Below are 12,159 nucleotides of genomic sequence, written 5' to 3'. Positions count from 1 at the left end.
GGGACAGTGCTCTCGATGGTAGAAGAGAGTTGTCAAATGGACACGATGCGTATATGTATATTTTTTTCCATTCCCCAAGAAGGAAATATGAAATATGCACTGAAGGATCTTTGCGCGCAACTGGACCAAGAAACTTTGGTCGAGATAGTATTTAAAATGTCATATTCTCCCTCTGCTGGTACTCTTGTCTCCTCCAGATTCCTTAAACATGCATGTTTGGGTAATTGACAACTGTAAATTGCCATTTGGTGTGTGTGTGTGAGTGGTTGTTTGTCTACATGTGCCCTGTATTTGCCTGGCGACCACTACTGGTGTCACTCAGACTACAGCTCACTCATGAGCCTGAACAGGATAAGCGATGGATTCGTTGCCACATCATTTTAACTTTTGACGATACAATGCTAGTAATGACAAAAAATAATGCAACATACTTGTCGTTTTTAGTGTATCACACAGATAGTCTAGGTGGAATGACAGCGTATGTTAATGGGCTCAGGACTCATACGTCTCAAAAGTTACATCTGGATTGTCAACCTCACAAACACCTAGTGAATAATAAGCACCATAAACTACCATCATTATAGGCAACCGTGAAAAGTGTCAATGTTTGCATGCATGGCCTCCAGGGTTCAATCTTCGTGACAGCTCTCCTCACTTTATTACTGGACTTGAAAAGTATAGTCTTAGCCCACCCTATACCTGATTTTGCTGCTCTATTGCATCCCAAAGGAAAGTTTCAAATCTTCAGAGCCCATCTTAACAGCATGTGCACAGCGTGTTGTCAAAGCCACAGCAATCAAAGTGAACCAAAAATCTGTGGTTGGTATGTGAAACACCAGAACTTGATTGTAAAAGCAGACGGCCAACAGAGAAGTCATTGTTTGGTGTCAGAAACGTGGAGAGGGAACCGACGTGATTTGGAAGGGTGGGGGGGGGGGGGCGAGGTGGGGAGGGTGCTCCTCTATAAGGCGAAACATGAATGAGTGGGAAAAGAGTAGCATTACCTGCTGTGAAAGAATGTCAAGCAGCTATATGTGGGTCATGACTGTCTTTCAAGTGCGTGTGGCCTCTCCAGTGTTGTGAGGTTTTGGAGGGGTCTCCGGTTAAGTGGAAGGTCACATAAGCACTGCCTTCGGACCTTTGAACTGGTTTGGTGTCCCTGACAGGGCAAACATGAACACATGAAACGTTGCTTTTGTTTTTCTTGTCATACCTCAAAGAAATACACTTATCAGGGGCTGCCTTTTTGTTCACGATCATGTTTTTTTTTTTTTCATGCACCTCACCTAAAAGTTATTCATAATAATTCCATATCATTGTAATCTTTGTCACACTGAGATCTGGTTCATATTTCGTTAGTCTCAAAGAACGCATACAACATACTGTATTAGATGGAGCATTATCGTTAACTTAGTTTATCATAGGTGGAACAGTGGATGACTGGTTAGCACATCTGCCTCACAGTTCTGAGGACTCGGGTTAAAATCCGGCCTCACCTGTGTGGAGTTTGCATGTTCTCCCCGTGCCTGAGTGGGTTTTCTATGGGTACTCCGGTTTCCTCTCACATCCCAAAACATGCATGGTAGGTTCATTGAAAACTCTAAATTGCCCGTCGGTGTGAATGTGAGTCCGAATGGTTGTTTATATGTGTCCTGTGATTGGCTGACGACCATATCAGGGTGTACCTTGCCTCTTGCCCAGAATCAGCTGGGATAGGCTCCAGCATGCCTGCGACCCAAGTGCGGATAAATGGATAAGAGAATGGATGGATGGATGTATAGTTTATCATATTTTTTTCAGTACTGTACATGCACCAATATCTAGGTATCTAAATAGAGTGCCATGGTATGACATACAGTATTTCCTCTCATAGTGGCCTCTAGTAGACACAGTGTCTCAATTAATGACCAAGTACATTGCTCGCCTTTCCCCCCCAAGTAGATTTTTTCCATATTGTATTGTAATATATATAATTATTATTTGAATCAATTATAATTTTTTATTCATGGAAAAAAAAATGTTTTCACATTATTATTAAAATGCATTTGTACAAATAAATCAATTTCCCCTTGTAGATGCCTTCAAACTTCTTTGGCCACTGTGAGAGGACATAACAGTAATAATGTTCTGCTGAACAATGATCAAATATTTACCGCTAGCATTCTATGGCACATTATAACGTTTGTAAAGTGTAGCAGAAATAAACTTATTTTAAAATAGATTTGGATAAATATAAATGAAAAAGATCTGTTTGGTGCTGTGCTATGAAACGACGCCCACTTTAACCTAAAAAAGAAATGACGTTTTTAATAGTTTCAAAAGAAAAAAACTGAATATACGCTTAGTAAAAAGCAAAATTGGCATAGACAATGCTCAGATGTACCTAATGATGAGATCAGTGAGCGCTTAGTCACGCACCACTTAGAGTTGTCAGATGAAAGTGGGTAAATTATAACCAAACACTGGTGAAATATATATGCATGCAAAGGATTTTATAGTGTAGCACTTTTTCATGCTACAGTGTGTTTGTAATCAAATGCTGTATGACTTGAATGTAGTTGGACACATGGTTAGAGGAAGCCAAAGACACTGAGCCATGACACATAGTCCAAGAACATGCCACATGAGCTGTCACGAGACACATGGGTCACATCCAAATCATCTAGCCACCAAGAGAAGGGAGGTGTGTAGGACCCAGTGGTGTGTTGTGATAGAAAAGGAAGGCCTAGAAAAGGAGGAGGGGTGTGGAGGGAAGGAAGGCCAACTGGAGGTTTGAAGCATCAGGTTACAATCCGCCCAGACACCATGTCGCCCAAACAAAGGAAGACCAGCCTCCTGTTTTGGATAAATACACCAGTGAGATAGGGACAATCTATAATACTGTAAAGTGGATACACTCCTCATTAGCCCCCACAATTGTCATGGTTAAAATATGAGTCATGTTTTAAACTCTTGTGTCTATACTGTCTCTCATTGGTCACACTTGAATTGAAACCAGGGGAGTAGATTGATTTCTATGTGTAATTTGTTGTGTAGCGTTAAATGACGCAAGTTACTTGAAAGTCCAGTCTGAAAGCCACAACACTCAAGAGGAGACCTGTCTCTAGGGGCTGTGTGGGTGGGTGTGTGTGTGTGTGTGTGTGTGTGTGTGTGTGTGTTAAAGACACGCTTGGGAAATATACTCTTTTGTCCTGGGAGGCTAACACCTGTCAAAAACAGCCAGAAATCCTCCCCCAGAAGGAAGGGTGGAGGTGGACATAGTTGTCTATGATGTAAAAGCGATGCATTTGTATTCATGTTGGTATGCAGTCTGAGGAAGTGCGCTATGCATGTGGAATGAGCTGATTCCTTGTCATCAGTCACTGACGGGATGTTTTTTTTTCTTTCTTCTGTGTGTCCGTAAAGGCATGGCAAGATTGTGTCAACCAAAGCAATCTTGGATAAAACCACCAACAAATGTAAAGGTGAGTTGTTATACTTTTATATCAAATCGCATCACTACCACAGTACCGGTTTGATGTCTGCAGTCTCTGGCCAGCACATTTTGCACACACCACACCGGTTGCTACTGCATGTCAAGATAGAAATGGGTATTTTAAGAAATGTCCTTCAATGATGACCTAGGAAATGATAAATTATTAATCAATATAAAAAATACTTATGCTTTTTTAACATAAAAAAGTATATTAAAACAAGATTAACAATTAACATTAAGTGTCACTTTTAAAGGCAGTGGAGTTTGCTGTCAAATAAAACCCATCACATTGCAAATCAAGTGGTACACCAGCCTGCTGATTTTAAGTAGCGGGATCTATAATATGTCAACATGCTGAGGGATAACATTTGAACAAGCTAGTGCTTAAGAGTTATTGATGTGGTAACTTTTGCTAACCAGGAGAACATCACTCCTTCCCCTATAGAGAAAGTTGTGCTGTAGCTAAATATGGAATTGCAATATTGATAATTTAGTTGTAATTATCGAGTTCAAAATTATCCCACACATAATCCCACTATGTTTATTGTTTACTTTTGAATTCTATGGCAGCCCATATAGGCAGCAAACTAATTGGGACTTCAAGTACAGTAACTGACTGAGCATGACAAGCTCATAATGACAACACAATTCTTAATGATCAATCAATCATCATCATAATCAGTTAAGAGTGCCTATCTAAACAGACCACCAGATACTCACTGGTCCAGAATAAGTGAAAACCTTTAGATCAGACTTAACGTTCCTCCCTTCCAGTCTTGACGCTAACTAGCTGCTATTATGCTTCAACTTGATTATGGAACAAGATCTTACAGTAAAAATGATCACTATTTTACTTAACGTCTGTAATATGCATGTGTGTATTTGACAGGCTATGGCTTTGTAGACTTCGACAGTCCAGCAGCAGCTCAGAAAGCTGTAACGGCTCTGAAATCAAGTGGTGTCCAGGCACAGATGGCCAAAGTAAGATTGTACCTGCTTATTAGAATTCCACCTCCACTTAATTTCGACCTGTACAAGATACTATAATATCTTTACAAATGCACTTGACAACACCAGTGTGGTATTTACAGTGGCAGTCACGTGGGAAGGTTTAAGCCCTGATGTATTGTCTTCATTTGCCTCCTCACAACCGCCTCTCTTGTTTTCCGCTCGCCAGCTCCTCTTTGCTTGTTTACGTTGCTAACTTGCTTGCGTTGTAGTGCTTGTTCAGACCTCTTTGTGCGGGAGTCTGCAGTCAAAGCAGCTCTTGTTGGCCTATTAAGCTGATCCCCCTGGCTCTCCAGCTCCCCATTGAGGGAAGCCAGGGAGGGTGCCACTACAGCCACTGTCAATGGGGAAGTTACAATGGCTTGGCATTGTCCAGCGTCTGGGCCCAAGGCCTGAGGCTGACACCCACACTTAATTCATTCCATTTCCAAGTCCATGCCCCCTCCCTGTGTCCACTGTAATGTAACACCTGGGTATCCCTCTGCACTGTAAATGAGCTACACCCTAAATTCATGTAACATTGTGCATCTCCATACCAGACAGGTGCAACTGAACACCACAACGTGACTCACCCAGACAGCTTGTGCTCCTGCAGTGGTGTTGATAACCACAATAAAAGCCTAAATATACACAGCTAGCTCTGGGTGCATGGGTTACTTCAGGTTGTAAGGACAGTCTAAAATTAATACGATCCAAAAAATGCTGCTATTGACCATTTTACCTTAACTGTGGCTTGTTTTGTAGTGTTTTCCATGAGCAAAATGGACCAGACCTTCCCATCTGTTCTCAGAATGCACTCAGTCTCCAAATGGGCTACCGTGGCCTCCAGGGTGCAGGCCCAGCAGATACAATTTTATAGGGCCTGGGGAACAATGACACAATTAAAACTAGAAGCCTCCTTACTTCCCTGCCCCACCCTGTGCAAATGGCCCAAAGATAGAGAGACACTCTCCAGCTGGTACTTGCACTGACCTGTGACACCACAGAGCTTGTACTGGTGTCAAACGTATTGTCCGCCACAGGTTCAATATTTGCGCGAATGAAATTAGCAGAGGCGATGGGTAAATAAAATATGAAAAGGGAGGTGTTTTTTTTTTGTTTGTTCTGTTTGTCACATGGCCTTCAACCAAAATACACCTTTGTCAATGACATCCAGCAGTCTGCCACTGTGTTACACAATAGGCTTACTGCTGAATTGCTGTACCCAGAAAGATGAGAATCACTGAAAAAATATGGTTTCTCTTGGCAGAGAATAGAAGCAATCCTTATCAGGAATATATTTCAGGATAACTGATAACACATGAAATCAGCAATCCAATACTTGCAGAGGAATCTGTGCTCATCTGTCTTGGAACTAAGATATTCACTTTTTTGGTTTTTGAAATGGAATTATTCCACCTGACAGCATCTATCAAGACTGCTTAGAAACGCTATTTGCGTTTCGATAGCTGTAATCATTAGGCATAGGGGAAAGGATTTTAATCAACCTGATAAATTATATATTTTGATGACACAAAAGATCTCTGAAGGAGTATTTATCATCATTTCAGGCATCCTGCTTTAACATTAGTCAAAACCCCTACTGCTTCCTCTCCTGTCATTTCCTCCTCCAGTACCAAATATTGTTAGAAGACACTCATTCATCCCACCCTCCCCTTTCCTCAATGCGTGTTTTTCCTTCCTCCTTCTCGCCCAGCCTCTTTGCTCCCAGTTGCCAAGCTTCTGTTGCTCTGTGAACTCTTTAACTTCATGCCTGACTTCCTGTCTGCCTTTGCAGTCTCACTCAGTTTCACTTTCCGGCAAGCGCCGCAAAAATTAAATCTCAAAACTGTATGTGTGTGGATAATCTATCGGCTTTAATGCTCTCGCAGCTGTCAATATTTCTTAATTAAATAGCATTTTACCGCAGTCTGCGTGTTGACAAATACTCATTTGCATGTGAGAGTATATTAATGTGTTTTTAATAAGTTTTAAAAGTGACAGACATCTTAGTCAAGTCAGTGACGCACCACTAGCATAAGTGACAAATTAGTCAGGGTGACACTTTTTTTATTCAGGCACACATTTTTGTCAAAAAAAAAAGTTTCATATTGGATATTACCGCTAAATATATTTGTTGAAGGATTAATTTGTCAAGACATGAGAACAGTCATGGAAATGACGGTCACACAACTAACTTCGTAGAAATGCATGCATTAAAAAAAAAAAAAATCACAATTGAAAATATAATTGAAAGAAATGTATTGACAAATTTGCAACATCGGTGTGGAACAAGCAAAACATGCTATGCTATCTATGCTATCATATCCAACATAGAAACCAAATGATCAAGTTTTGACCTGAACCTTTAGCTTGCTATCTAACAAATAGATGAACAAACACAAAAAGTGCCCTGATTTTTTTTTTCACTTTTGTTTAAGGAATTTGTTGTCATTTGCAAGTAACCTACATCCCCGCCACCCCCATCCTCCACCCATGTCACCTTTTGCGCCACCATCCTGTGACATTTGGACTCTTTTCGCTATCTCTGTTGTTAGCATTTCAACCTTGGATTTTTCCCATTAATTTAACATGACGGCAGCAAGGTGTCCTGATCTCAATCAAATTGAAAATCTTTGGGGGGAGCTGAATTCTGCCATTGGGGAAAAGAACCCTCCAAATTTTCAAGACCTTGAACAAATTGCAAAGGAAGACTGGGAGAAAATACCACCTGAGAAGTGCAAAACGTTTATAGATGGATACAAGAAACATTTGGAGGCTGTCATCGGTGCCAAAAGGGTGTGTGCAACCATAATATTGGGGTGCCAATATTGCTGCACATGCTGTTTATTTTTAAAAAAAATATTATTTGAAATTACCATATGTAAGTTGAAAAAACATTTTTCTTTGTTAAATTACTTTGGACCTCCAATTAAGATATCCTGATGATATACTGTAAGTTTGGTACGTTTGCATTTATCTCTGACGATATTATACAGGTTATGCAAAAAATGAATGAGTGTCCATAATGGTGAGCAGGACTGTATATGTCAGCTAAAAATTTATATTTCAACCCCCACTTCCCACGTAGCAACAAGAGCAGGACCCCACCAATCTGTACATCTCCAACCTGCCGGTGTCCATGGACGAGCAGGAACTGGAGAGCATGCTCAAGTCCTTTGGACAGGTCATTTCCACGCGCATTCTGCGAGATGCCAACGGAACCAGCCGCGGTGTGGGATTTGCCAGGTCAGGCTTCAGCAATTCCAATAATAAAGAGAAAATGCATGTAAGTATGTTTATAAATGTATTTATTTGTATTCCAGGATGGAGTCCACAGAGAAGTGTGAGGCCATAATTCAGCATTTTAATGGCAAATTCATCAAGACTCCACCGGGAGTTCCGGGTGTGTGAAATTTTGTTGTTGTTGTTATGTGCTCTTGATATTGTTTTTGTTGGTGGCAGTGTTCACATTTAATGCTCCGCACTGCGATCACTAAATTCACCCCTGTGTTTGATCCTTTGCTTTCCCAGTTCCCACAGAGCCCTTATTATGTAAGTTTGCAGACGGAGGTCAGAAAAAGAGGCAGAACCAGGGGAAGTACCTCCCCAACGGAAGGCCCTGGGCCAGAGACGGAGAGACCGTAAGTAACTCTTACATTTGAACTTTTTTCTAAACTAGTTAAGTTTTGAGCTGAATGCAGTGCTGTTTGCATGACCTCACTGGTTCTGAATCCCACATTGTTTTCCCAGGGAGGAATGACGCTTGCGTATGACCCCACAACATTACAAAATGGGTGAGTGGTATGCAGGGCCTGAGTGAAAACAGTCCCAACCTACACGCAAATAAGAGTAGCGCCTTAACTCTGCTACAATGCTGCCCCCTGCTTGGATGTTGAGTTTATGCTTATCACTTGATTTGTTTGTGTTCAATTTTTAATATACACTATCAGCCTTGGATTTTAAGGACCCTGTAAAGTGAATTCAGTGATTTGTTTCTAAATACATTACACGTTTGAAAATAAGGGCTGAAAACGTGCAAAGACTGAGAACTACTGTATGTTGTACAGAACTGTTTTTAACCATTTCACTTTTCCTAATTTTTGGGGTGTGGCTAAAACAGTACACACACTTTGAAGTCTGGCATGTGTCGCCCCTCCCCCACTGTGGGATTTGTATATATACACACACACACATATATATATATATATATATATATATATATATACACACACACACACACACACACGAAGAACATATATATTATTCACAAACACACACACACTTAAAGTTCTCTTTTTTTAGCTCTAAATTCGATGATACAGTACCTATATTGAACTACTCAAAATGTGTATTGGCCCAACTCAGGCAATTTCATCCATCCATCCATTTTCTGAGCCGCTTCTCCTCACTAGGGTCGCGGGCGTGCTGGAGCCTATCCCAGCTATCATCGGGCAGGAGGCGGGGTACACCCTGAACTGGTTGCCAGCCAATCGCAGGGCACATACAAACAAACAACCATTCGCACTCACATTCACACCTACGGGCAATTTAGAGTCGTCAATTAACCTACCATGCATGTTTTTGGGATGTGGGAGGAAACCGGAGTGGCCGGAGAAAACTCAGGCAACTTCATTATAATAAAATAATAATAATAAAAACAGGAGTGGGTTTTTAACATATTAGCAAATACATGAAATATAGCCACATGACATTTATGCTAATATAATTTTAACACGAAGCAAATTACAGATAAGTGTGCAGGATGCTTAATAATATTTTCATGTAATTTTACAGAGCATTTAGACTTCTTCTTTTTTTTTTCCTGGGGACGCAAATAGAGCCAATTCGGTTGAATGGGATATAAGCTTTACCATAGTATGGGTGGTTGCTCTGAGCGCATGGTAAACATTACATTTACATCGTTATTTATTAGTTTAGCCTGTGTCTTAAGGCTATAATGACCATCCATGGAGCTACAGAGTTGGTGGGATACGTCACATGCCTAACTAACTGCGCTCATCTACAAATGACACTTTTGATTTATGACAACAAGCTTGCTTGTCACAATATAATTCACACTTAATACACTTCTATTTTAATTTAAGAGTCGTTTGAAATGTGTCACACTTGCTAACCTGTGTGAAGTTCTCTCGACTCATTAATGACGGAGTTCAGCGAGGCGGCTTCATATTTGGCATTGTAGACTTATTTAGAAGTACAATACAGGGTCTTTCAGCTTCAAACAGATTCAAGGCAGACGCTTATACATACTACCCCCCAGAAAAGTTGAATTTTGTAATATAAAATGAAGCTATTACTGTTATCTTTGTAGCTTTGGATTATTCTGTCACTTTGTGACATTTAAAATGTCAAAAAATGAATGAAACCGATCCTTTTCACCTGATCTCGATCAACTGAAAATCACGTTGCTCAACCCCGATTTCCGATGACGTGATCGGATGTGGTTCATGTTTTGTCTTATTTTATTTAACAGCTTCTACTCATCGCCATACAGTCTGGCTCCAAACCGGATGATCGCCCAGACGTCCCTCTCACCTTACATGCATTCTCCTGTCTCATCCTACCAGGTGGTGTATTTTACTCAAATGTCAACCTGTAGACTCGGATCAGATTCAGAAATATGAATACACATACTCAATTACTGTCATTCTTCCCACATGTGAAGGTGCACAGCCCGTCCTGGATGCACCATCAGTCATACCTCATGCAGCCAGCTGTGAGTAACCTTTCTTTACATACCCGTCATTTTCACCTCTACAGTTGCTTGCATAGGTCCTGTTAAGGCCCCTTTATACTCCGACAACGCCCGCATTGCATCACGTGACCGACGCATTGGGCCCACTTGACGGGCCCACAGCAAAAATTGTTGCTGCGCGTACATGCCGCGCAGATCATCTCTTGTGATTGGTCCGTTGTAGTCACATGCTGTGATGATGTACTCAGCGTTCCCCTTGGTTCCACATACCATCTACGCCGCCGCCTTCTTGATCGATTTTGCAGTATAATTAAACGTATCATCTGGTCATCTAGGTCCATTTGTTCTAGCAGACGCTGTTCCACGGTCGCCATTGTTGTTGCTTTGTTCCTTGTTCCGGAAAGGAAAGTAAAAACGTCTACCGGAAATGGCCATCAAATGCAGAGGAAACTCCAACCTGTTGTGCCCTAGCCAATACCAGGCGTAGCGACACCCCCGATTTGGAGGAGAACTGCAGCACATTTACCAAAACAGCGCGTGTGGGTTGCGCTCGAGTATAAAGGCAAACTGTGCGCGGGATAGCCGCAGTGACGTCAGTGCGGTCGCCGCCCGCGCCAGTATAAAGAAGCCTTTAGAATCACGAGTCTTGATTGCATCCACAGGGTACAGTTCTTACCCCAGCAATGGATCACGCGATGTCCATCCAGCCCACGTCTATGTTGGGACCTCTTGCCCAGCAGCTAAGCCACCTGTCCCTGGGCAGCACGGGCACAGTGAGTACGCACACGCCATTAATGTATTCTGTCTTGGTTGTATAAATCAGTGGTTCTCAAACTTTTTGGGTCCAGGAACCTCTTTAAGGGAAGAGCTGTTTCCAAGGACCCCTCAATAATAATAATAAACCATAAATGATAAACATATCTACCCATAAATGCCAAAGAAACTAAAAGTTTGCCTATTTTTGACCAAACATGGTGTATTGTTACCAGAACAAAATCATATCTTTTAGAGGAATTTCTTTTTATTAAATAAAGTCGTAATATCCATCCATCCATCCATCCATTTTCTTTACCGTTTATCCTCACTAGGGTCGTGGGCTGCTGGAGCCTATCCCAGCTATCTTTGGGCGGGAGGTGGGGAACACCCTGAACCGGTCGCCAGCCAATCGCAGTGCGCAAAGAAACAAACAACCATTTGCACTCACATTCACACCTATGGGCAATTTAGAGTCTTCAATCAACCTGCCACGCATGTTTTTGGGATGTGGGAGGAAACCGGAGTGGCCGGAGAAAACCCACCCAGGCACGGGGAGAACATGCAAACTCCACACAGGCGGGGTCGGGATTTGAACCCCGGTCCACAGAATTGTGAGGCAGATGTGCTAACCAGTCGGCCAACCGTGCCGGCAAAGTCGTAATATTTTTTTCTTTACAAGAATAGAGATTTGTTTTGGCATGATAAAAAGTCCCAATCTTACGAGAATAATGTCCAATTTTTCAGAGATAACGTTGTTATACTGTATTATGATATAAAAGTCATGGTTTAATGATGGAAGAAAGTCATATTTTAACAAGTGAATTTAATAACCACAACTTTATTCTCATAATATTATGCATTTCATTCTGTATAAGACCCATTTATTCATTTAAAAAAAAAAAAAAAAACAGGACTTTTTTTTTATTGCAAGTTACTTTGTGTACCCCTAAGCTATAGCTACCCCAGCTTGATATTTCTTAAAATCCTCCAAATAAATGATTCCTTTTAAGTACTAACACAATTTACATCCTCTCGTCTTCTTCTATACAGTATATTCCGGCCAACACAACTATGCAGGGGACCTACATCCCCCAGTACACCCCAGTGCCTCCCTCCAATGTTCCAGTTGAGGTATTTATCTATATACAGTTACAGTATGCATGTGATGACACAAACGGATGTATCTATGTTGGTGTACACTGAATACATTTACCATGGTGTG

General features: G+C 41.3%; 1 protein-coding gene across 2 annotated transcripts in view; it reads left to right on the top strand.

Moving 5' to 3' along the window:
- Positions 1-12,159, top strand: part of LOC133408432 (RNA-binding motif, single-stranded-interacting protein 2-like) — a 33,934-nt gene that overhangs the window by 20,415 nt on the left and 1,360 nt on the right. For both annotated transcript variants that reach the window (XM_061687357.1, XM_061687356.1), the window contains exons 3-12: positions 3,406-3,464; positions 4,365-4,456; positions 7,554-7,711; positions 7,789-7,868; positions 7,997-8,106; positions 8,216-8,259; positions 9,960-10,053; positions 10,152-10,202; positions 10,844-10,954; positions 11,988-12,068. In XM_061687357.1, coding sequence (XP_061543341.1) covers positions 3,406-3,464; positions 4,365-4,456; positions 7,554-7,711; positions 7,789-7,868; positions 7,997-8,106; positions 8,216-8,259; positions 9,960-10,053; positions 10,152-10,202; positions 10,844-10,954; positions 11,988-12,068 — 880 coding nt within the window. The remainder of the gene's footprint in view (positions 1-3,405; positions 3,465-4,364; positions 4,457-7,553; positions 7,712-7,788; positions 7,869-7,996; positions 8,107-8,215; positions 8,260-9,959; positions 10,054-10,151; positions 10,203-10,843; positions 10,955-11,987; positions 12,069-12,159) is intronic.

Source organism: Phycodurus eques, chromosome 10, assembly GCF_024500275.1.
Source record: "Phycodurus eques isolate BA_2022a chromosome 10, UOR_Pequ_1.1, whole genome shotgun sequence".
NCBI classification, from domain to species: Eukaryota; Metazoa; Chordata; class Actinopteri; order Syngnathiformes; family Syngnathidae; genus Phycodurus; species Phycodurus eques.
The sequence above is the reverse complement of the archived record's forward strand: the minus strand, read 5'-3'. Positions and strand labels throughout refer to the sequence as shown.